This window comes from Scyliorhinus canicula, chromosome 19 (assembly GCF_902713615.1).
Source record: "Scyliorhinus canicula chromosome 19, sScyCan1.1, whole genome shotgun sequence".
NCBI lineage: Eukaryota > Metazoa > Chordata > Chondrichthyes > Carcharhiniformes > Scyliorhinidae > Scyliorhinus > Scyliorhinus canicula.
This window is the reverse complement of record NC_052164.1, coordinates 42673107-42698086: the sequence shown is the minus strand read 5'-3', so window position 1 is coordinate 42698086 and position 24980 is coordinate 42673107. Positions and strand designations below refer to the sequence as shown.

Sequence of the window (24980 nt, the reverse complement as noted above, 5' to 3'; positions counted from 1 at the left end):
AGGATTTATAATCATCTAGAAAGGAATAATTTGATTAGGGATAGTCAATACGGTTTTGTGAAGGGTAGGTCGTGCCTCACAAACCTTAGAGTTCTTTGAGAAGGTCAGCTGAGAGATCTCAGTGTCCATGTACATAGATCCCTGAAAGTTGCCACTCAGGTTGATAGGGTTGCTAAGAAGGCTAAGTATGGTGTGTTAGCTTTTATTGGTAGAGGGTTTGAGTTTTGAAGCCATGAGGTCACGTTGCAGCTGTACAAAACTCTGGTGCGACCGCATTTGGAGTATTGCATGCAGTTCTATTCGCCACATTATAGGAAGGATGTGGAAGCATTGGAAAGGGTGCCGAGGGAATTTACCAGGATGTTGCTTGGTATGGAGGGAAGATTTTATGACGAAAGGATGAGGGACTTGAGGCTGTTTTCATTAGAGAGAAGGTTAAGAGGGGACTTAATAGATGCATACAAGATGATCAGAGGATTAAATAGGGTGGACAGTGAGAGCCTTTTTCCTCGGATGGCGATAGCTAGCACGAGGGGACATAGCTTTAAATTGAAGGAAGATAGATATGGGACAGATGTCAGAGGTAGGTTCTTTACTCAGAGAGTAGTAAGGGTGTGGAATTCCCTGCCTGCAACATTAGTGGACTCGCCAACATTAAGGGCATTTAAATGGTCATTGGATAAATATATGGATGATAAGGGAATAGTGTAGATGGGCTTTAGATTGGTTTCACAGGTCGGCGCAACATCGAGGGCTGAAGGGCCCGTACTGCACTGTAATGTTCTATGTAGGGATACTATGGTTGATGGTGAACATGTTAATAAATAAATAACCAAAATAAATAATTTCACTGCATTAAATTTCATTTGCTACCTATCCACCCATTCCACTAACCTGTCAACGTCCTTTTTGATGTTCTATACTAACCCTCCCTCACTGTTCGGAATCCTTCCAAATTTCATGTAATCCTGAAATTTTGAAATTGTTTACTGTACACCAAGGTCTAGGGATCATTAAGAGCAATGGTCCTAACCCCTGGGTAACTCCACGGCAAATCTTTCTGCAGTCTGAAAAACAACCGATACTACCCGCTGTATCCTGTCACTCAGTCAATTTCGGGTTCATGTCGCTACAGTCTCATTTATTCGGAGTGTTTTAATTGCGCTCATTAGTCTGCAGTGCAGCATTTAATCAAATGTCTTTTTGAAGTCCATGTGAAGTCGCTTTGAAGTTCAATAGGGGCAGGTTTAGCACACTGGGCTAAATAGCTGGCTTTTAAAGCAGATCAAGGCAGGCCAGCAGCACGGTTCAATTCCCGTACCAGCCTCTCCGAACAGGCGCCGAAATGTGGCGACTAGGGGCTTTTCACAGTAACTCCATTGAAGCCTACTTGTGACAATAAGCAATTTTCATTTCATTTCATGTTCTCTTTGAGTTGGATTAACTTACTGAATATACCTCTTTTGATTTTAAATGTGACAATATAATTCCTAATGTAATTTTATTATGTCACATCCACCAGATGTGTCTCCCAGGAAATGCCCTTAATGTTGGCGAGGATGAAGCAGAATAATTATTTAATATTTCTGTCCTTTTGCAGTTTCGCCCTGTGGCTTTAACCCCTATCCATCCCTTAGTGACCCTACTTCCGTCCCATTCCTTTTGTCAATTCATGTGTTGTTCCGAGACTGTTCTTTGATAATTAAGTTTCATAGATACTCTGCTTTCCTAATTGTGTTTACTAATCTCTTCATATTTAACCTTCTGTTCTCTGCTGCTATCAACACACTTAATGGCTGCCTCTTCCCATGCATCCTGTTTTTCCCTTGTGCCTTTATTCATCTATGAAATATTATTTGAAATGTTTTCCATTGCTGTTCCACATCAGTGTTTGCTGATACTATTGTCTCAAGTTACATATTTACAGCGCTGGCACAGTTGTATCCACAGTCCTTCAAAATGAACTTTCTAACAATCTACTGTATTACCCTGGTCTTTGTCATGCTCACGTCCTTCTCAATTATCGTAAGTGGTTACAACTATTGTCCAGATGCTCTCCTCCCTTTACCTCTCTAATCTGCTCTGGTTCAGCTCTCATTCCCACCCCTAGTGATGCACTAAAGCAGACTTTTGTTTGTTTCAATAGCTAGCAATTTCTGGAACGGGTCGCCAGAGGCTTACAGCTCAAGGGGGTGTCACTGCACAACAAGAATGGCTGACCAGGAGAAGCCTCTCCCCCTCTTACCGCCAGCCATTGGCATGTTTGGAACGATTTACCTTGACACTCTCGATCTGTTTGATTGAGTAATATATGCATCTTCCTTGGCCATCAAGTCCTGGGGGTGGGTCTCGAACCCAGAGCTCCAGTCTCAGAGGGCAGGACACTATCCACTACACCACAAAACCTCCTCAGCTCACACCCCTGGATCTAATAGCAAATTCTTCCCTGTTGGGCTTCTTCCAGAATGGGTTAGAATGGAGCACTGCACCCGTGAGGGACTTTGTTACCTTGTTTACCTCTCATTTACCTTACTTACCTCTTCTCGCCAATTAGCTTCAGAGTTGTTGAAATCTATGCAATTATTATTCTATTTACCTACTGTGTTTCTATATTTCTTCCTCTGTCTTCCATCCACTGTTAGGTGTTCTGCAGCCGACCCTGTGTAGTGTGCTGTATCATTGACTTATTACCTCCATCCACATGCATTCTATTTCTGTCTTTCTGATGACTCAGTTACTTTTTAAAAAACTATCATTACGTTTTCTCAACTAACTACAGCAGCCGCATGGCTGTAAATCCAGATTTGCTTTTTCTGCAGACGTTCACCCTGCAATCTCTAATTCCCAGTCCAGATTTTTCTGCAGCCACATTCTCATTAATCCCTATCCAATCCCTGTAATCATTGCCTTCAGATTTTGTATTATTAGACACTTTGTGCAATACTGCACTAACACTGTTTAATAGCAGTTCCTTTCCCTTTATTTTTAACCACTTGTATTTATTCTCCAAACATTTATCTCCTCTTTATTGTGGTAGCGTGGGGAGAGTCAGAGAGAGAGAGAGCTAGAGGCAAAGAGAAAGAGAGTACGGGCGAGAAGAGTGGGGGTTGGGGGAAGAAAGAGTGTTGGGGGGGCGTGGGAAGAGAGAGAATGATTGACATCAATTCCTTGGCTCCAATGGTCTCAGGATGTGAAATGTGGTCTAGTGAATACTGTTTGGAATTTGCAGCACAAAAACAGGCCATTTGGCCCAACTCATCTATATTGGTATTTATGTTCCAGCCAAGCCTTCTCTGACCTTTCTTAATCATTTAGCTTCTCTCTTCCTCCCCTGTTTATCAACTTCCTTGAATGTATCTACGCTCGAATCATAGAATGGTTACAGCACAAAAGGAGGACATTCAACCCATTATTTTGGTATCATTTCTCTGCAACACCACCTCAGCTAGTTCTACTCCTCAACCTTTTTCCCTGTAGTCCAGTAAAATCTAATCTCTTCAGATAATTAGCCAGTCCCCTTTTAAAACCGCAATTGAATCTGTCTCCACCACATGCTCGGGCAGTGCTCAATAACCAGGTCAAAACCACTGCCCCTAATTTGTATGTCCTCCACTGTTTGCGCCTTCAATATCTTTGTGCATCATGTTGTGTGGATCTGCCTTGACTAATTTAGGTGGCATGATGTCCTTGCATGTAATATTGATATTATATCGATATACATTGTTTCCTGAGGCTGGGAATTTGAGAATCAGTGAGTCACAGTGATAGCAAAGGGATCGGCCATCTTCACTCAAAGGGGTTGTGGAACTTTGATATTCTCTACCTCACAAAGTTGTGGCTGCTCAGTTGTTGATTATATTTGAGATGGAGATCAATAGATTTTTTGGATACTATGGAGATTAAGGGCAGATGGAGTTGGCGTAGATCAGCCATGAAAGCATTGATAGCAGAGCAGGCTCAAATGGCCAAACAGCCTACTCTTGCTCCTATTTCTTATGTTCACATAAAGATAGTCAAGGTTACAAAATAAGTGGCTGAAAGAGTAAATTTTGGAGAGTTAGCAAAGTGAAAGGGTTTGGAGTTGAAAATTGAAAGGTCTACGTGAAGAGGCCTGAAGAATGCATTTGTAAATTGCTATCCTTATACCCAGCTATCTTTTCCTATTGAAATGAAATGTTTGGGGGGGGGGGGGGGGTGTTTCCACTTGCACAAACTCTAGCCCCCTGCACATTCACACTTTCAACCATCGCACTATCATACAAAACACATTTTTCTTTTGTATGTCTAATGGTGCAAAGCTCCCAGCGGGTCAGTTTGAACATACTTGAGATGGTTGTCAAGGTACCGATCATAGAAATCCAGTTAAAATGGGCAGTCACTGTACAAAAAGAAAATGTTTCATCCCGCAGAAACAAATGGAGGACCTACCAGATGGAGAATAATGGCAAGAATTTTATAGACCGTCTGAATCTCTTCAGCAGTGAAGCCAATCACTTTCATGGCATCTGCAACAGCTTTAAATTCAGCAGCATCGTTTATAGAAGACTGCATAAAGAGACAATTTTCAAAGTTAGAAACACATTTTAAATGCAATGTAAAATAAATGTAAATGCAGCTTAGCATATACTTTATTAAAGTTATGCAAATAAATTATTCCATCCAAATTTCCCTCCAGAAATGTATTGAGCGCACACATTAACAAATCATTGGATTCTCCAAAGGGATCAGTGAGACTGTTCAATGAGTAATGTCACACAGACCCAGGAGGTCCCTGACCGCTTCTCAGCGGGTTCATCTCAGTCAGTTTGCAGCAGGAGCTGCCGGATTAAACAAACGGTCCCAGGGTTGGGGAGGACAAGAGTTGGCAGGTCTCGACCTACTGACTCCTGGTTGAAGTGTACATACATGAGGATTGACGCAAGACTGCGCTCAGCTGTGATGGCAACCCTGCCACATGCCTTTCTCCACCCATGCCTCATTCTCCTGCCCACCTCCCGGTGACCAAGCAGCCAACACTCCCAAGTCTGTTCTCAATGGCTCAGTTTAGCACTGGGCAAGGCACTGGGTTTCTAGGCCGCAGTGGGCATTAAAACAGGGCTTTGTTGTTTCCCCCCCACCCCTTAATACACAAATAAAGATTATTATTATTAGTTTCCAGGGAGATGGGGAGAAAGCATGAAATAACAGCAAATTTCTGGTTGTATATTCTTGAAAAGTACTTTTTAAAAATCCCTCTCTGGTGTTACATTTCAGCCGTTGCTTTGTTAGGCAGGGGAGGAGGTGAAACAAGTTACTTAATTTATCTTCTTCCTTGCTCTGTAACTTACCTTTACAACTCCGCCAACTTTGATGAAGTTGTAGGCAGCTGGGTCTTTCTGAATGTGCAAGGTCCGAAGCAATTTCTCAGGAGCACCGAAGAGTAACTAAAACACAAACAGACTATTGTCAAGTCAATGTAAATAAGAAGCATTTATACGACATTCAAACATTTTTTTCTATCCTGTGGAAGAGACATTGATGAGGACAATAACCTGCAGTGTCCATTTGCCAATTAAACCTTCCTTTTGCAGTTTCCCAGTTTAGCTAACTGCTATCATATTGTGTTAAGTTTAATGCCAATGTGAGATGCCTCTGAAACACAAGCTTCGCACAACTGGTGGTGACACTGAGGTACACTTGCTCGTTTTATTAAGGCCAACGTTCTTTTAAAATTGAGTGCAATGGTTGGACAATTGGTAAGACCACTCTTGGGTTGCCAGCAAGAATTCCTCGTTATTGGGGTTGCATGGCTAGCATCGATCTCAATGAAAAAGCAGCAGCTTTGATCCCGTTTCTGGAGAAGTGGCACTTAGCCATGAATTGTCGATAAGAAACACTCCAATCTGGCCAAGCAGCACCTCCAAACCGAGTCCTTGATTTCTGGTCTGTGCCGAGTTAACTGACCTCACCAGCAACTACAACTGGGAGCCAAGATAAGATTTCAGCACTGCTGGGTAGTGAGATGGGTAGATAATCAGTCGGTGCTCAGGCTCATGAAAAGTGCCTAATCCAAGCTGACGCTGCAGGTGCAGTGGTGAGGGAGTGCTGCACAGTTGGGAGTGCAATCCTTTAAATTACACTTTACATTCAGGTCGAGCCTGCTCTCTCAGGTTTACGCAAAAGATCCCATGGAACTATTTTGGAGAAGAGCAGAGGCATTCCTCCCTCATGTCCAGGCCACGATAAATCACTATCATCATCACAAACCATCAGTAACATAAATCATTTTTGCTGCATGCAAGACTAGGCTGCGTACAAACTGGCTGCCACATTTTTTCCACTGTAACTACTTAATTGACTGTGAAGCATTATGGTAAGTCCAGCGGTCACAAAAGGTGCTATATGAATTCAAGTCTTTCTTTTTTGCCCAGTGAAAAGAATGTTTGGACTTTATGCAAGATGAGATGCCATTCACGCTAAAACATACACTGACCACCCCAGACTAACATTAGAAGAATGTACATTTGGGCGAGGCATTAAAGGGTATCCTACATCCTGACACTGACCTCTTGTCAGAACCAACACCGTGAAATGAGGGGCGGAATTCTCCGCTCCCGCGCGGCATCGGGAAGGCCGTCGTGAACTCGGCCGAGTTTCACGACGGCCTCGGAGGTCGCTCCTCGCACCCTATTCAGCCCCCCCCCCCCCCCCTCCCAAGGGGGCTAGGAGCGGCGCTCCGTAAATCTTGGCCGTCGGGCCTTGACGCTTGCGTCAAGGTGGCGCGCCGAGAATGACGCGACGGCGGCGCCTAAGTGATGTCAGCCGCGCATGCGCTGGTTGGCCGGCTCCAACCCGTGCATGCGCGGTTGCCGTCTTCCCCTCCGCCGCCCCGCAAGACATGGTGGCTTGATCTTGCGGGGCGGTGGAGGGGAAAGAGTGCGTCTCTTGGAGACGCCGGCCCGACGATCGGTGGGCACCGATCGCGGGCCAGTCCCCTCCCGAGCACGCCGTGGTGCTCACTCCCCTCTCCGTCCCCCACAAGCCACAAACAAAGCTTTGGCGCCATGTTCACGACTACAGCGACCAGGTGTGGTTGCCGCCGGCGTGAACAGGTCAGGAACAGCAGGCCGCTCGGCCCATCCGGGCCGGAGAATCGCCGGTAGCTGTGAAAAACGGCAAGCGGCGATTCTCCGAGCGGGGGGTGCCAGGGCGGCGTGTCGTGAGTCGCCCGGCCATCCCGCGATTCTCCCACCCGGCGTGGGGAGCAGAGAATCGCGCCCCCGATGTGTTGTTAGTATTAGGGTGCGGAAATAAATGACAAAAAACACTTTGGGGTAATAAACCCTGTTAAGTGGGCAGGGTATACAAGTCAACGGACTTGGCTACAGCTGAAAGGTGAAGATACAAGTTGGAATGAATAAAGTGCTTTTCACCAGAATCAAACATAACACAGGATCTTGAATGGTCTGATCAGTTTCTGAATCTTTTATTTATTGATACTAACCTGATGAAAGGAGTGGAAGTTTCGTTCTCCTTGCTGTTGCACAATAACCCGAGACTGGAAAACAAGAGTTATTAAAGTTTTAGATCAAGCAACAACCGAGCAAGGTTTATAACAAGCCTGTTGATGCTACTTGGCCAAATGCTCGATTCCCTCAAAATGACAAATAGACAATAGAATTTGTTGCCACTACAGAAGCTGGACTCTGTTTAAAAATTCCAAATACCATTGCTGCAGGACTGCGTAAAGCATCAAGAAAATACATAATGAAATTAAAATCTCAGTACACAAAGATCTTTATAACACCCATTTAAACTACCTGGCCTGAAGCATTCTCTGCTGGCACAGCCTGGAAGCTGCGCCCATTTTGCAAATGTCAGGAAATATCAGGAATCAGTCACCATCTCTCTCTTTTCCCCCTTGCCCTAATAACCAATAGTTAGAAGCAATTAATTTGGGAATATCAAAGCTTACTTTTTCCAGTAGGTAGTTATTGATGTGGCCCCCTATAGGGTCACCTTTAAAGTCAAAGTTAATATCCATATATTTTCCAAATCGACTGGAATTATCATTACGTTTAGTTTTGGCATTTCCAAAGGCTTCCAATACACAGTTGGACTTTAACAACATGTTCTTTACCCTGCAACAGAAAGAAGGATCATTTTGTATCATATCATACTAACAACATCCTTTGGGCATTGACTTGTAGAAACATATTCAAATTTGCACTTACCTCAGCGCCCCACATGTTAGTTAAGTAAATAAAAATATTAATTATTGTTAATTCCTTATCCTGGATAACTCAATTTTTGACTTCAGCTCAACTTAACAAAAATAAAATATTGCCCATGCAATGGGGGCTAAGCTTACAAAGTTGTCTTTTATAGAACACTGTGCCATTATATCGCTAATTTGATCAGATAGTCCTCTCATATTGTCAGATAAGGCCTCGTTCTGAAGTAAACCTTACACCTTGAACTGGAGTAGGCTGGAGTGAAAGCAACTATCAACAGATATCCACTTTTCAGATAACTTTGAGAGCAACCATCTGCAATTTGGTCTGAGGGATCAGGAGGTCACCAAAGGCCACAGTTCAACTGTCTTGCAATCCCGCAACAAAATGTTGTGAAAATTTGTCCTCAGATTCAAAATGATCCAAATTAACCCATGGTAAAAAGCCCACTCTTTGACAAGCAAAGTTGTTGCTGGGCTTCTCCTGCACAGCACAGTGTTAGAAAGGGAGGGCTGAGCAAATTTGGCGATATCTCTACCATATTTAGAGCATGAAGGGAAAAGCAAAAGAAAGAATCCCCCTGGTTTGTTGACATACTTCATGACAGCAGCTCTGTCTTCCAGGGAACTTCTCTCTTTGATGCAAGTATGTTCTTCAAAAGAAAATAGGGCTAACCAAAAGGTCTGGGGCTTCTTTTGCACCAAGCAATTTGGTTGGGTTCCTGCTGCTTTGAAGTCTGTATATCATATTATGTTACAAGTAGTCACCAAGTCAGAAGGCAGGATAGAGATTGTAATTACAGTCAGTGAAGTGTTTTAATTTAATACGCATGTATTAGGGCAATAGACTCCATGCTAGTTAACCTCAATATCCTCAGCTATCACTGTCAATACTCGAGTGTCAGATGCACAAAAGCTCACTCACTGAGGGGCCTCTGCTGAACCTACCTCCTGCCCAATGAGGTATTAGAATCATTTGCAAAACGATGCCTGCAAAGTACATGGGAAAATTACACAACTTTTCCACAAGCAGCGATTCACAATCGCCGGGATTGTGAATGTTCCATTAGGCACTAGCAAAATGGCTTAGTTTCTCCTGGAGGCAGTGGCGTGCAGAGGTCTGGTGATGCCCGGGGCAAATCTTGATTGTATGCCCCAAAGTCCCACGTAAATATTTCATTAAATATCACCAAAAAACCTATAGAAAACGTAGTTGCACCCGTTCTAGAGCTATTCACTGACCTCTTTATCTTTAGAACATAGAACGATACAGCGCAGTACAGGCCCTTTGGCCCTCGATGTTGCACCGACATGGAAAAAAACTAAAGGCCATCTAACCTACACTATGCCCTTATCATCCATATGCTTATCCAATAAACTTTTAAATGCCCTCAATGTTGGCGAGTTCACTACTGTTGCAGGTAGGGCATTCCACGGCCTCACCACTCTTTGCGTAAAAAACTCACCTCTGACCTCTGTCCTATATCTATTACCCCTCAATTTAAGGCTATGTCCCCTTGTGATTGCCACCTCCATCCGCGGGAGAAGGCTCTCGCTGTCCACCCTATCTAACCCTCTGATCATTTTGTATGCCTCTATTAAGTCACCTCTTAACCTTCTTCTCTCTAACGAAAACAACCTCAAGTCCATCAGCCTTTCCTCATAAGATTTTCCCTCCATACCAGGCAACATCCTGGTAAATCTCCTCTGCACCCGTTCCAAAGCTTCCACGTCCTTCCTATAATGAGGCGACCAGAACTGTGCGCAATACTCCAAATGCGGCCGTACTAGAGTTTTGTACAACTGCAACATGACCTCATGGCTCCGGAACTCAATCCCTCTACCAATAAAGGCCAACACACCATAGGCCTTCTTCACAACCCTATCAACCTGGGTGGTAACTTTCAGGGATCTATGTACATGGACACCGAGATCCCTCTACTCATCCACACTACCAAGAATTTTACCATCAGCCAAATATTCCGCATTCCTGTTATTCTTTCCAAAGTGAATCACCTCACACTTCTCCACATTAAACTCCATTTGCCACCTCTCAGCCCAGCTCTGCAGCTTATCTATGTCCCTCTGTAACCTGCAACATCCTTTGTCTACAACTCCACCGACTTTAGTGTCGTCTGCAAATTTACTCACCCATCCTTCTGCGCCTTCCTCTAGGTCCCAGAACAGATCCTTGTGGTACGCCACTCGTAACTGAACTCCATTCTGAACATTTCCCATCAACTACCACTCTCTGTCTTCTTTCAACTAGCCAATTTCTGATCCACATCTCTAAATCACCCTCAATCCCCAGCCTCCGTATTTTCTGCAATAGCCGACCGTGGGGAACCTTATCAAACGCTTTGCTGAAATCCATATACACCACATCAACTGCTCTACCCTCGTCTACCTGTTCAGTCACCTTCTCAAAGAACTCGATAAGGTTTATGAGGCATGACCTACCCTTCACAAAACCATGCTGACTATCCCTAATCATATTATTCCTATCTAGATGATTATAAATTGTATCTTTTATAATTCTCTCCAAGACTTTACCCACCACAGAAGTTAGGCTCACCGGCCTATAGTTACCGGGGTTATCTCTACTCCCCTTCTTGAACAAAGGGACCACATGATGGGCAGTACGGTAGCATAGTGGTTAGCATAAATGCTTCACAGCTCCAGGGTCCCAGGTTCGATTCCCGGCTGGGTCACTGTCTGTGCGGAGTCTGCACGTCCTCCCCGTGTGTGCGTGGGTTTCCTCCGGGTGCTCCGGTTTCCTCCCACAGTCCAAAGATGTGCGGGTTAGGTGGATTGGCCATGCTAAATTGCCCGTAGTGTCCTAAAAAGTAAGGTTAAGGGGGGGGTTGTTGGGTTACGGGTATAGGGTGGATACGTGGGTTTAAGTAGGGTGATCATGGCTCGGCACAACATCAAGGGCCGAAGGGCCTGTTCTGTGCTGTACTGTTCTATGTTCTATGTTCTATTTGCTATTCTCCAGTCCTCTGGCACTATTCCTGTAGCCAATGATGACCTAAAAATCAAAGCCAAAGGCTCAGCACTCTCTTCCCTGGCTTCCCAGAGAATCCTAGGATAAATCCCATCAGGCCCCGGGGACTTATCTATTTTCACCTTGTCCAGAATTGCCAACACTTCTTCCCTACGCACCTCAATGCCATCTATTCTAATAGCCTGGGTCTCAGCATTCTCCTCCACAATATTATCTCTTTCCTGAGTGAATACTGACGAAAAGTATTCATTTAGTATCTCGCTTATCTCCTCAGCCTCCACACACAACTTCCCACCACTGTCCTTGACTGGCCCTACTCTTACCCTAGTCATTCTTTTATTCCTGACATACCTATAGAAAGCTTTTGGGTTTTCCTTGATCCTACCTGCCAAAGACTTCTCATGTCCCCTCCTTGCTCGTCTTAGCTCTCTCTTTAGATCCTTCCTCGCTTCCTTGTAACTATCAAGCGCCCCAACTGAAACTTCACGCCTCATCTTCACATAGGCCTCCTTCTTCCTCTTAACAAGAGATTCCACTTATTTGGTAAACCACGGTTCCCTCGCTCGACCCCTTCCTCCCTGCCTGACTGGTACGTACTTATCAAGAACATGCAATAGCTGTTCCTTGAACAAGCTCCACATATCCAGTGTGCCCAACCCTTGCAGCCTACTTCTCCAACCTACACATCCTAAGTCATGTCTAATGGCATCATAATTGCCCTTCCCCCAGCTATAACTCTTGCCCTGCGGGGTATACTTATCCCTTTCCATCACTAACGTAAAGGTCACCGAATTGTGGTCACTGTCTCCAAAGTGCTCACCTACCTCCAGATCTAACACCTGGCCTGGTTCATTACCCAAAACCAAATTCAATGTGGCCTCGCCTCTTGTTGGCCTGTCAGCATATTGTGTCAGGAAACCCTCCTGCACACATTGTACAAAGAACGACCCATCTAATGTACTCGAACTATATATTTTCCAGTCAATATTTGGAAAGTTAAAGTCTCCCATAACAACTACCCTGTTACTTTCGCTCTTTTCCAGAATCATCTTCGCCATCCTTTCCTCTACATCCCTAGAACTATTAGGTGGCCTATAGAAAACTCCCAACAGGGTGACCTCTCCTTTCCTGTTTCTAACCTCAGCCCATATTACCTCGGAAGAAGAGTCCCCATCTAGCATCCTTTCCGCCACTGTAATACTGTCCTTGACAAGCAGCGCCACACCTCCCCCTCTTTTGCCCCCTTCTCTGACCTTACTAAAACACCTAAACCCCGGAACCTGCAACAACTATTCCTGTCCCTGCTCTATCCATGTCTCTGAAATGGCCACAACATCGAAGTCCCAGGTACCAACCCATGCTGCCAGTTCGCCTACCTTATTTCGTATACTCCTGGCATTGAAGTAGACACACTTCAAACCCCTACCTGAACACTGGCACCCTCCTGCAAAGTCAAATCTGTGCTCCTGACCTCTATACTCTCAATCTCCCGTACCCCAAAACTACAATCCAGGTTCCCATGCCCCTGCTGAATTAGTTTAAACCCCCCCAAAGAGCACTAACAAATCTCCCCCCCAGGATATTGGTGCCCCTCAGGTTCAGATGTAGACCATCCTGTCTATAGAGGTCCCACCTTCCCCAGAAAGAGCCCCAGTTATCCAGAAATCTGAATCCCTCCCGCCTGCACCATCCCTGTAGCCACGTGTTTAATTGCTCTCTCTCCCTATTCCTCATCTCACTATCACGTGGCACGGGCAACAACCCAGAGATAACAACTCTGTTTGTTCTCGCTCTGAGCTTCCATCCTAGCTCCCTAAAGGCCTGCCTGACATCCTTGTCCCCTTTCCTACTTATGTCGTTAGTGCCAATGTGGACTACGACTTGGGGCTCCTCCCCCTTAAGGACCCGGAAAACACGATCCGAGACATCACGTACCCTTGCACCTGGGAGGCAACATACCAAACGTGAGTCTCTCTCGCTCCCACAAAATCTCCAATCTGTGCCCCTGACTATTGAGTCCCCAATTACTAATGTTCTACTCCTTTCCCCCCTTCCCTTCTGAGCAACAGGGACAGACTCCGTGCCAGAGACCCGTACCCCATGGCTTACCCCTGGTAAGTCGTACCCCCCACAAGTATCCAAAACGGTATACTTGTTACTCAGGGGAACGACCGCAGGGGGTCCCTGCACTGACTGCTTCTTCCCAGTCCCTTTTACAGTTACCCATCTATCTCCAGTCTTTGGTGTAACTACTTCCCTGAAGCTCCTATCTATGACCCCCTCTGCCTCCCGAATGATCCGAAGTTCATCCAGCTCAAGCTCCAGGTCCCTAACACGGTTTTTGAGGAGCTGGAGTTGGGTGCACTTCCCACAGATGAAATCAGCAGGGACACTGACGGCGTCCCTCACCTCAAACATTCTGCAGGAGGAGCATTGTACTGCCTTCCCTGACATCACCTCTAGATTTAAAAAAAAACAAGAAGAAGAAAAAGAAACGAAGAGCTTACCTGATATTCCCTCAAACCCTGCTCCCGGTGAAAGGTAAGCAAATTTAAAGGCACTCACTCACCTTCACGACAGGCCCCAAGCTGCCTCTAGGTCATCTCTAAGGTATAGGACGGCTGCTTGAGGTTAAATTGCGCTGTAAGAGTTATCAATTTCCCCTTAGCGCTGTGATTCTAGAGATATTGTTCTCTTCTTCAGTCATTTTGCTTTGCAGCAATGGATGAGATGTTATGTCTCGAAAGTTGTGCCTCCCTCCTCTGCAACCCCCATGGAGAAGGATAAGAGCAGCAACGTCATGGAAATACTGTTATGACCCTGTGGTGATCACAAGTTAACCAGATGCAACACAACTGAGCAACCACTAGAGGGAGCACGGGAGAGCCATATAAATAGATCAGGACTGAAGTGAGGACACACTTCACAGCAGGCGGGCTGGTAAGCAGGACACACACAGCAAGCAAAGCTGGTAGTTAGCACTGGAAGGTCGTTCTAGGTCGAGCTCTGGAAACTGAACGAACTCACAATAAAGCATCTTCTCCACACTTGAGACTACGAGCTTTATTAAGACACGAGTAGCAACACATGGTTCCAGGAGTGATTTCAGACGCTTATGACAGGACAACTCAGCTGCAGAAACAGAAAACAAAAAAAAAATGGCATGGAAATCTCAACCAAGAATGGCATGGAGATCTCCTGCTGGACATTCGACTTGGGAAGACATTGCTGATGAGAGGATGTGCCTTGGATACCCACTTCACCTGGACACGACTGGAAAAGTAAGAAGTGTCTGGGAAAGGTTTAACCAAATGTTCGATTTCGTTATCATAGCATATGATGCAGCAGCAGCCTCAGACGAAATTAAAATAGCAATTCTCATCGAAGGAAATGAAGCTATGAAAGTTTATAATGGATTTAAATACTCAAAAGGTGAAGACAGAAACAGCTTACAAACGGTACTAAACAAATTTGAAGAGTACTGTGAGAAATTTGAACAGCAAGACATACTCAGAGGCCAAACTGCACAGAGACTGAGTGATGCAAAACTTTAAAAATCACAAAAAGAGCAAGAAATCGCGAATGAAAAGTACAGATCAAAAAGAAGAAATAAAAAGAATTTCTCACAAAGCCAAAACGCTGAAACCCTGTCCAAATCGGGAAGAGAAGATAACTTACGAATTTTGGAGTCCTGGTGGGACAGAAAAATCGCTGAAATCCGCGGAAAACGGCAAAAAATGGCGTTGGAGCACATTTTGCAGTCTCCGGTAAGCAAAGAACTACAAATTGTATCTGCGCATGCGCCGGAACCGGAAGCCGCGCATGCGCAGTTTAAAAAAGATCGCGGTGCCGATCGTGATGCGCATGCGCAGGCCGCGCATGCGCAGTCAAAAGAAGTTTTGGTCGCGGATCGTAATGCGCATGCGCACGCCGCGCATGCGCAATGGAAACAAAACCGCACAGTGAAGGAGGAAGGCCGATTTGCGCATGCGCAATGCATTCCTGCGCGTGACGTCATGACGTCTGAGCATCCCGACCACGCCCACTTAAAAGGGAAATGCCCGAAAATTGAAAATAAGACACTTAAAGTGGTAAACACAAACTTTCTTGCCTCAGAACACAGAAAAACGCCTGAACTTACACCAACAGTTAAAAACAACTTGCACAACACCCTGAAAAAAGCAGTCTGCACCACCCAAAGTGAAGAGAACAAAAAGAATTCCGAAACAACAAAGGATGATTTGTTTTTCGAAGAATACTACTCAGACATGGCTGAGTCAGTCGGATATGCTTCTCACAGCGTCAGCGACACGGTCGCAAAGTTCAACACGAATCAACTCGTGGTAGAAGAAGCCAACGAAGATGAAATGGGTATCAAGGAATACTACTCAGACATGGAGGAGTTATTTGGACATGCTGATCACAGCATCAGCGACACCGTTGCAAAGCTCAACACGACTCTACTCATGGTAGATGAATCCAACACCATGAGGCCATGGCAGCTCGTCGATACATTGGATGACAGCAATACCCAAGACGAAGACGACGCCACACAGAGCACAGGAAGACTCCACAGAGCGAGCGATGACAGGCTCCACAGTGCGAGTAATGAAAGACTCCAAAAGGGATGCAAGCAAACACTCCCTGGCGAACACCATGCATGAACAAGACCATGCAGGTAAACCCGCAGTATCTGAGCAACCGCAAGCAGACTATGACAGTCTACCAAGCTCACAGGAACAAGAAGAAGACAACGTACATCTAACCACTGACACCATGCATGCACAAGACCATGAAGGTCAACCCGCAGTATCTGAGCAACCACAAGCAGACTATGAAAGTCTAACAAGCTCACATGAACAAGAAGAAGACAATGCACCTCTACCCACTGCATGCGAAGACAGTGACAAGATGATCACACTCGACGTACAGGATCACAGCGAGACTGACAGTTCTCAGCTTGTCTGTACCGACGCACAGAGCGAGAACAGTGACAAGGTGATCGCACTCGACGTACAGGATCACAGCGAGACTGACAGTTCTCAGCTTGTCTGTACAGAAGCACAGAGTCGGGCCACCCAACAGTCCAGAGCGACGATGCCGAAAGAAAACATGCAGATTTTGACCCCAGAAGAGGAGCACCTGGAGTCCAGAGAGATCAAGCCAAAAGAAACCATGCAGATTCTGACTCCAGAAGAGGAGCACCTGGAGTCCAGAGAGACCAAGCCAGAAGAAACCATGCAGATTTTGACTCCAGAAGAGGAGCACCTGGAGTCCAGTGAGATAACATCAACGGAAATCATGAAGATTTCAACTCCAGAAGCGGAGCACCAAGAGTCCGGAGACACCACGTCAACTGAAATCATGCAGATTTGGACTCCAGAAGAGGAGCGCCAGAAGTCCACAGACATCACGTCAATTGTAATCATGGAGGTTTTGACTCCAGAAGAGGAGCGCCAAGAATCCAGAGACACCACGTCAAACGAAATCGAGAAGAATTTGACTCCGGAAGAGGAGCACAACAAAAGCAAAGATGAGGAATCCAATTTTGAGGTCACCTGCACCGATGCAACATCAGATCATTCGCACCACTCTCGAGACGAAATGCTCAATGACTCAAATTATCCACTCGGGACACGAATAGAGTATAACAAGAACAACAATAGCAAGAAGCACAGCAGAAACGAGAACGACAACAGCAAGAACAAAAGCAACATGAAGCGCGACAAGACAAACACCAAAGTCAGGCACCAAGACAGCGACAATGACAGAAACAAAAACAACAACAAGAACGGCAACGAAAACAACAAAGTCAGGAACAAAGATAGTGACAACACCAAAGACAGAAACGACAAAAACAGCAACAAGTACGGCAACGAAAACAACAAAAACAGGAACGACAGAAACAACAGCAATGAAACAACGACTTGTACGCAATGGTACTACTCGGCACATGAAGGACAATGCCACAGCACACTGCAAAACGATGACAAGACTACAAACATGTCATGGGATGACAACGAATCGCACAAACTCACGTCTGCTCCAGAACGAGCAAGCACACCAGCATCCAAGGCGGATGAGACAATAAATCAATACCACAAGCACAGAAAAAAGTCCATGCCAGTCAACATCAGTGAGGTGACCATGCAAACACCTCGGGATGATGCATTGGGTACTTAACATAACAAGGAACACCAACAACATTCACAGTGGACTTGCAATATCAATATCACCACGTCATCAACAACAAAAAGAAACAAAAGCTCTGAACAAATTCATCAAGTTTGGACTCATGAATGTTTTTATTAAGATTGGACATATAAATACATTGGCTTTGTTAACTAAGGCAATAGCACCATCACTTGTATAGATACGCATATCATAAGTAACTGTTTTCTATAATTTTTCTTTAATGATGTACAGAAACTATGTAAAGAGAAAAAGGGGGATGTGGTGATCGTAGATTGACTAGATACAGAACAACAGAGCAAACACGAGCGGGAGAGCTACAAATACACCGGGACAGGATGTACAATTTTCTTTAACGATGTACAGAAAATATGTTAAGAGAAAAAGGGGGATGTGGTGATCACAAGTTAACCAGATGCAACACAACTGAGCAACCACTAGAGGGAGCACGGGAGAGCCATATAAATAGATCAGGACAGGAAGTGAGGACACACTTCACAGCAGGCGGGCTGGTAAGCAGGACACACACAGCAAGCAAAGCTGGTAGTTAGCACTGGAAGGTCGTTCTAGGTCGAGCTCTGGAAACTGAACGAACTCACAATAAAGCATCTTCTCCACACTTGAGACTACGAGCTTTATTAAGACACGAGTAGCAACACAGACCCTTGTGGAAACAAACTACAAACAACCCAACTAAGACCAATATACAAGACTTCACTTTTATATTAGCAATCACACCAAAATCAACGTAAATTAAACATGAATTAACAGGAAAATTGCAATAATATGACCGATAAATTACACATAGCAGATACAAAGACATATCTCACACATTTCGGTCAGCTCATTCAGCACGTATCGCTTTCATTTCAGCCACAATATCCTTCAAAACGTTGAACTTCTTCAAATCAAATTCCATCTTCATTTCTCTAAAGCTTTAGCACCAAGTCTCATCAAACTACTTCACCCAATTTCCACAAATATAATTTTCACAGTCAACACATTTCCAGATCCCTTCTTCTTCACAAAACCCTGGTCATGTGGGGCCTGTTTTTGCACTATGCCAGTGCATTAAGGGTCCCCAAATCCAGATATAAAAGCTCTGTTCAAGATCCGAGTTCCAGCAGCTTGCAGTCAAGTCTCTGAGAATCTCCCATTTATAGGACCCTGGGCTTTAAGTATAAAGGGTAAGAGGGCAAAAGTTAAGAGGCCATGATGAATCTTTATAAAATACTGGTTCTGTCCCAAATGGGTGCCCCTGGCCCAAATGTCAAATTCTGGGCACGACAGTTTAGTAAGTTGACAGCTACAGAGAGGGTGCAGAGAAGAGTTTTAAAATAGATCAAAATATAAAGATAAAGAATAAATAAAACTCACCCATGGTGGCATTGCCGTCAATTCTGGAGAATTCGCGCCCTTTCTGCTCCTTCTCCAGCCGCCGAGTCCAAAGCTCCACCCGACTGCGGTGCGCAGGCGCGCTCCACCCGACCGCGGTGCGCAGGCGCGCTCCGGCCGACCGCGGTGCGCAGGCGCGCTCCGGCCGACCGCGGTGCGCAGGCGCGCTCCGGCCGACCGCGGTGCGCAGGCGCGCTCCGGCCGACCGCGGTGCGCAGGCGCGCTCCGGCCGACCGCGGTGCGCAGGCGCGCTCCGGCCGACCGCGGTGCGCAGGCGCGCTCCGTTCCCTTCACGCTGCTGCCCCCATCCAACGGCTGCCCGGGGCCAGCGCACCGTCGGCCCCCCCCCTCTGCACGCCGCTGCCTGGAGGTTGTTACACCTGTCTCTGGTGTGGATTATATAAAGGGTTAAGAATGTAGAGTTTTGCTTTCAGTTTAAGGAGAATTTCTATTAAACTTTTGATTTGGTTTAGTATGCCTTTATGTGTTTACAATCTGAGCCTGAACATTTGACCCAGTTGTGGCCATTCCTGCTTCTGAAAGCCTCATGTAACTATGGAGAAAATTGCGCTATGTTCAAAAAGGAAAATTGGTGGAGTTTTTTTTAAAAGGGAAAAAGTAAGTGCAAGTAAAGTGACCCTGAAACTGCAGCCAACCGGTCTGTTCTGTTTAAACCAAAGGTCTCAGTTCTCCATGTTTAGAGAGGAAAATGAATTCTAGAGAATTGGGTGGGACCAGGTAGCTCTGTAAAGAGAGGAGAGAAGTCCAGCTATGGAATAGATGCCAAAAGAGTGTGTGTGTCTGGTGGATCATGGGATGTGAACATCATTTACACCTATACTGGGATCAGTGGGTCGTATTGGCAGCAATAGTAAAAAAGTAAAGTTGCCATAGTCCCAGCTGACCATAGACTGTTTTGTCCTTTGAGGGGGAGAGCTGACTGGTGATGGTTTAACCTGAGGATCACCACGCCCCAAGCGAGGAGCAAGGTTGAGAAGGCACAGTCTTCATGAATAACCTGAACCGGTATGGGAATTGAACCCACGCTATTGACCTAGCTCTGCATTACAAACCAGCTGCCCAGCCTACTGGGCTAAACCGGTTCCCATTGGTAGCAATATGCCATCGATCTCAGCTGTGACTTGTACAGCCAAATCCAGAGAAAAATAACTGCTTTCTCAAATGTAAGTATGTCCACACACTAATCAGAGTGAATATCATGATAAAAAGTCAAGCTCAGCTACATCTTACGTTCAGTATCTTACTTGCTCAATGTACCTATTTAGACATTATCGCTTGTGCTTTCTGTGTTCAAATTTGTATGATGAAGATGCGTTTTAGCATCTTAATTTAACCTTGGAGTCCCACTGCTTATTTCATCACCTTTGGTGCTTCTATGCATTACATTCTTTTCGTGATTATGGTCTATCAAGCTAGTCCTAAAAGTATCAGGCTTGTCCAGTATTCACATAGTTGGGAATATAACATGATCCTTATAAAATAGAATATGTTCACTGGGGTGAAGGTTTTCAAGAAAAAGTATTTTGAATTGTGAGGACATGAGAATTAGTACAGTTTGTAACTGTTGTAACCGACGGTAAGGACTCCACACGCAGCCAGACAGACAGGATACAACTGGGTATATTCTACTACTCCTCCTTGATACAATACTCTCTCACTCTCCGCTTCCCCTCAGGATCCCAGGCTGGTGTCTATACCCTGCGGGGTATCCTCCAGTTGAGAGGAAGCTCCTCTCCCGATCACCTTGGTAGTTCGTATTCCAAGGTGAAGGAGGGGAATCTAATACAATGCAGGTTCAAAACACTTTGGGGGTCGTAACAGTAACTACTACTTAAGCATGCCTCTTTGTTGCAGACTGAACAACAGACTTCACCCTTTCTTCACTCCACCTCTATAAGCTCATAAAGAGACTCGGAATGAACGTATACTGACTTTGGATGACTTGGTATAGCTGGAATCTACCAATGCTGGCACCTGGTGTCACTGCTGAGCGGTAAATTAAATGTGATTTCAGAAAATTGTAAAAAAAACTATTATAAATAAAGAGATATAATAGATCAGAAGATATTGACAAATTCCTGAGGAAATATTCTAGAGTTGAGGCTCCTCTTTGTCAATAATGTCCTTTTTAGATTGCGTGCATTGTATTAGTGGTGTTTCTGGACAGAAGGGAGGCTATTCAATCTTCTGTCAATGTAAATCTGTAGCTATCCGTATTGGCACTGGTCAAGTGTTGTGAAAAACTATGATTCCCTTGCCTGTCAAGAATAATGCTGCTGACACTGGTTTCCAGCGTCACAATGTGAAGGAGGAAGAATTCCTTCCGGTGTTCCAGCCAACATTTTTCTTCTATCCAACAAAAAACAGACTGTTTTTCCATCCACTGCTCTTTGAAGGGTATTGCTGTTTATCTCAAAGCTTGCCTACACACACCAACTGAATCTCAAAGTATTTTCTTGCAATTGCAGTACTTTTAAAATATTTCGGACACAGGCTCATGCGCTATGATAGATGCACATTTGAGCCCCGAGGTTGGTCAGGATTGGACCTGGGCTGGAGACGGTGGTGCGAGCGTCGTAAGAAAATGAAACCCTTGTCCGGCCTCGTCAGTTAGCGGAGTGGGCTGCTTCGTCACTGCGTCTCTTTTGGAATTTCTCTACAAAGTCGCGATTACGAGAGCCAGATTTTGTTTCCCGATCTGGAGATGGGGTTATGTTTTCAAGCTCATGTTGGATGAAACTTGGGCATTTTTTCTTTCTAAGGCAGTCACGAAATGCGTTGCGCAATTAGAATTAAATTGCTTCATGATAACGAAGGCCGACAAAAGTCAGGCCAACACATATAGTGCTTCAAGCTGTTCGGCAGTCTGTGCAGGGGAGAACGTTTCTCCCCTACATGTAGGCTTGAAAGAAAATATTCAACCACATGTTATGAAAGGAAACAATTACTCAAATTCAACACAAATAAAGGTCTCTATTGATTACCTTTCCACTTCCTGACGTTGGCTGGGATTTGTAATAGCTGCAATAAACTGCATGATGTATTTACTTGCCTCTGTTTTACCAGCACCACTCTCACCTGGAACGCAGAAAGAGGAAAAATTAAACCAACAAAGCTACAGCTGACGCTGCTGCAAATAATAACTTTTACAACATAAAATCATAACTGGGAGAGATCAACAGGCCAAAGTGCAGCCAAATATAAACAATTTCAGCTGTTCACTCAGTTCAAAACACGTCTTGCTTCACAGCTTAAACCAGTCTGCCCTCCTTTAAATATTCTAACACAGTATTATGGGGGTATTATATAGTATTATATTATATAGGGGGCAGCAGGGTAGCATGGTGGTTAGCATAAATGCTTCACAGCTCCAGGGTCCCAGGTTCAATTCCCGGCTGGGTCACTGTCTGTGTGGAGTCTGCACGTCCTCCCCGAGTGCGTGGGTTTCCTCCGGGTGCTCCGGTTTCCTCCCACAGTCCAAAGATGTGCGAGTTAGGTGGATTGGCCATGCTAAAATTGCCCGTAGTGTCCTACAAAAAGTAAGGTTAAGGGGGGGTTGTTGGGTTACGGGTATAGGGTGGATACGTGGGTTTGAGTAGGGTGATCATGGCTCGGCACAACACTGAGGGCCGAAGGGCCTGTTCTGTGCTGTACTGTTCTATGTTCTAGTATATCAACCAAAAATGGCCTCCGTCTGCACTGTAAATTATATGATTCTATGATTACATATAGATTTACAGAGGGTGGAACTGAATAAAGTACTTTCCTTCAACAAGTGTGCCATTTCCAGTTCTTGTTACAGCTTGTCCCCTTCTCTCATCCTTCAGACATCTTAATTTATTAGTCATTTTACTCTGCACATGTTAGAGCAGCTGTGCTCTAGACTGTGCTCTTCAGCATAGAGGTTGTCTTCGTACATAATAGGGTACTTGCTGTACTCTTCACTTTTAAATAGCAAAGATCTAATACAATATGATTTGTTATCTTCATATAGTCCAGAATCCAATAGTTGGAGCCTTGCCCAAAGACCATCAGGATGGCTCTAACAGCACCATTAATTGATTAAATATTGATCTGTACTTGCAATTCCTCCAGTTTTCCAACATGGACAACTCTTATCGGTTTTCCAACGGCCTGACCTGATCAATCATAAAGTGAAAATTGCTGTTTGTGGGACAATCCAATTGGCTGCTAATTGTGTTTCCTACATTAAGGCAGTGAATAAACTTTAAGAGATTAATTCGCTGCAAAGCACTTTACGTTTTCTTGAAGTTGATCAAGGCACCATCTAAATGAATGCTCAAATGGAAGCTCTCCAGACTAACCCCATGTTACTAGATCACTGCTAAATTCAGGTGGGCACGCAGAATGGTCAATAACAAAAAGAAATCAATAGGCTGAAGATTATCTCATATGAGGAGGGACCTTGAAGCTTCCCACCGAATAAGTCCCAAATATAGGTTAAAGTGCAACCGTGCCACAGAATGGTGATGCCCAAATGTACAATGTAGATGGTCGATTACTTGGATGACAATCAATATCATTTCCTTCCCACGAACCCACCATTTTCCTGTAATTAATCACTCCCTACCTGATATGACAATGCAGGTGTCCTTTGACCTCCGCTTCATGGCTTTGTATGTTGCATCTGCAATAGCGAATAGGTGAGGTGGTCTCTCATACAGCTCACGTCCCTTGTATTGCTCAATGGTATCCTTTCCATAAATATTCAAAGAACGGTAAGGGTTAACAGAAACCACCACTTCACCGATGTAGGAATAAATTTTGCCTTTCTCAAACCTGTTGGGAAGAACGAACAAATTAAAAATGGCCATTTTTTCCAAGCAACTGCATTGAAATAATTGTATCATACGGTAAAGGCCATGTTAAAAGGTAATAATTGTCATGATCTCCATGGGGGATCTATTGAATAGACCGCCTCCCCCAATAAAGAAATCATCTTGGGCGGTATTCTCCATTTGAGAACCTAAGTGCTGACACCGGGGCTGAATCCAAGTGTCCAAAGGCCCCAAAAGCGGCACTGTCCCGGAGCAATTCAGGACATGTTGATGGGCTTGCACTGGTGCCACATAGAACAAGTGCAATTCCAATGCATGCCTGCATGTGATACGACTGGGTCAGGATCAGCATTGGAGAGGCTGATGAGCCGGAGCTGCATAGAAGCACTCCACTCTCCACGCACCCTCATTCAAGCCAAGAAGATGGCATTGGGTGCACTGAAGCACCAACCCCACAGCCCACCTCCTGGCCACCCCTTGCTACTTCCCCCTCCTCCCTGGCAGACACCCCGGGCCAGCAGCACAAGTGTCAGCACACTAGAGCGATGTTGGACACTTTTCATACCCCCTCTCTCTCCCTCAGAAACCACGGCACCCGGTTCCCGATTTTCAATACCACAAGTGAACCTCACTGTCGGTAATTCCACCTGGTGGGGGCGCAGCATGGCGAGAGGCCCAACAGACTTTACTGAACAATTTGCATGCCCACACCTGCATGCGGCATGAAACGCATTCACGCCAGTGTCGAGGCACCGGAGCATGGCATTCCGTTGGCTCCCAGGACCGACCTCTATGCTCGGCTGAAGCGTGATTCTCCGCCCGATCGCATTTCGCAACTCTGATGTCGCTGGATGGAGATTCCTGCCCATTATGTCTCACATGACTAGAAGCATCTGCATCACTCCCCAAAGACATGTCGCACTTTGTAGTTACATAGTTCCACAATATAATGTTCTTAATTCAGGCAGGATAGGTCAGGGGTCCTATAGAATCATAGAATCCCTACAATACAGAAGGCGGCCATTCAGCCCCTTGAGTCTGTCTAGACCTTCCAAAAGAACAACAACAATACCTTTCACCTTTGGGTTTCACAGGTAGGATTACCATCTACAAGGCACACTTCTACAAACCCTCTCTCCTTGGCTCAGGGCAGTCCCGATGGTGTGGCTTTCCAGACCAACCAATACCACACTGTTTCATGGCTTGGCCACTTTTGGTAAAACATGCCACTTTTGGTTCTCTGGGCTAGACACAGACCTCTAGATTTTAGACCTATTTAGCCAGTTCACAGTGCTTCCAAAGCTCCTGCCTTCTTTTCTGCTGAAAAGAAAAAACTGACCTCTTCCTGAGAGTA

The 24980-nt window shown here is 45.1% G+C and overlaps 1 protein-coding gene across 3 annotated transcripts in view; it reads right to left on the bottom strand.

Annotated features, from left to right (window-relative positions):
* Window positions 1–24980, bottom strand: part of myo1d (myosin 1D) — a 711487-nt gene that overhangs the window by 549721 nt on the left and 136786 nt on the right. For all 3 annotated transcript variants that reach the window (XM_038778976.1, XM_038778977.1, XM_038778978.1), the window contains exons 2-7: window positions 23419–23627; window positions 21812–21905; window positions 7955–8120; window positions 7484–7537; window positions 5328–5423; window positions 4429–4545 (exon numbers count right to left, since the gene is read on the bottom strand). In XM_038778976.1, coding sequence (XP_038634904.1) covers window positions 4429–4545; window positions 5328–5423; window positions 7484–7537; window positions 7955–8120; window positions 21812–21905; window positions 23419–23627 — 736 coding nt within the window. The remainder of the gene's footprint in view (window positions 1–4428; window positions 4546–5327; window positions 5424–7483; window positions 7538–7954; window positions 8121–21811; window positions 21906–23418; window positions 23628–24980) is intronic.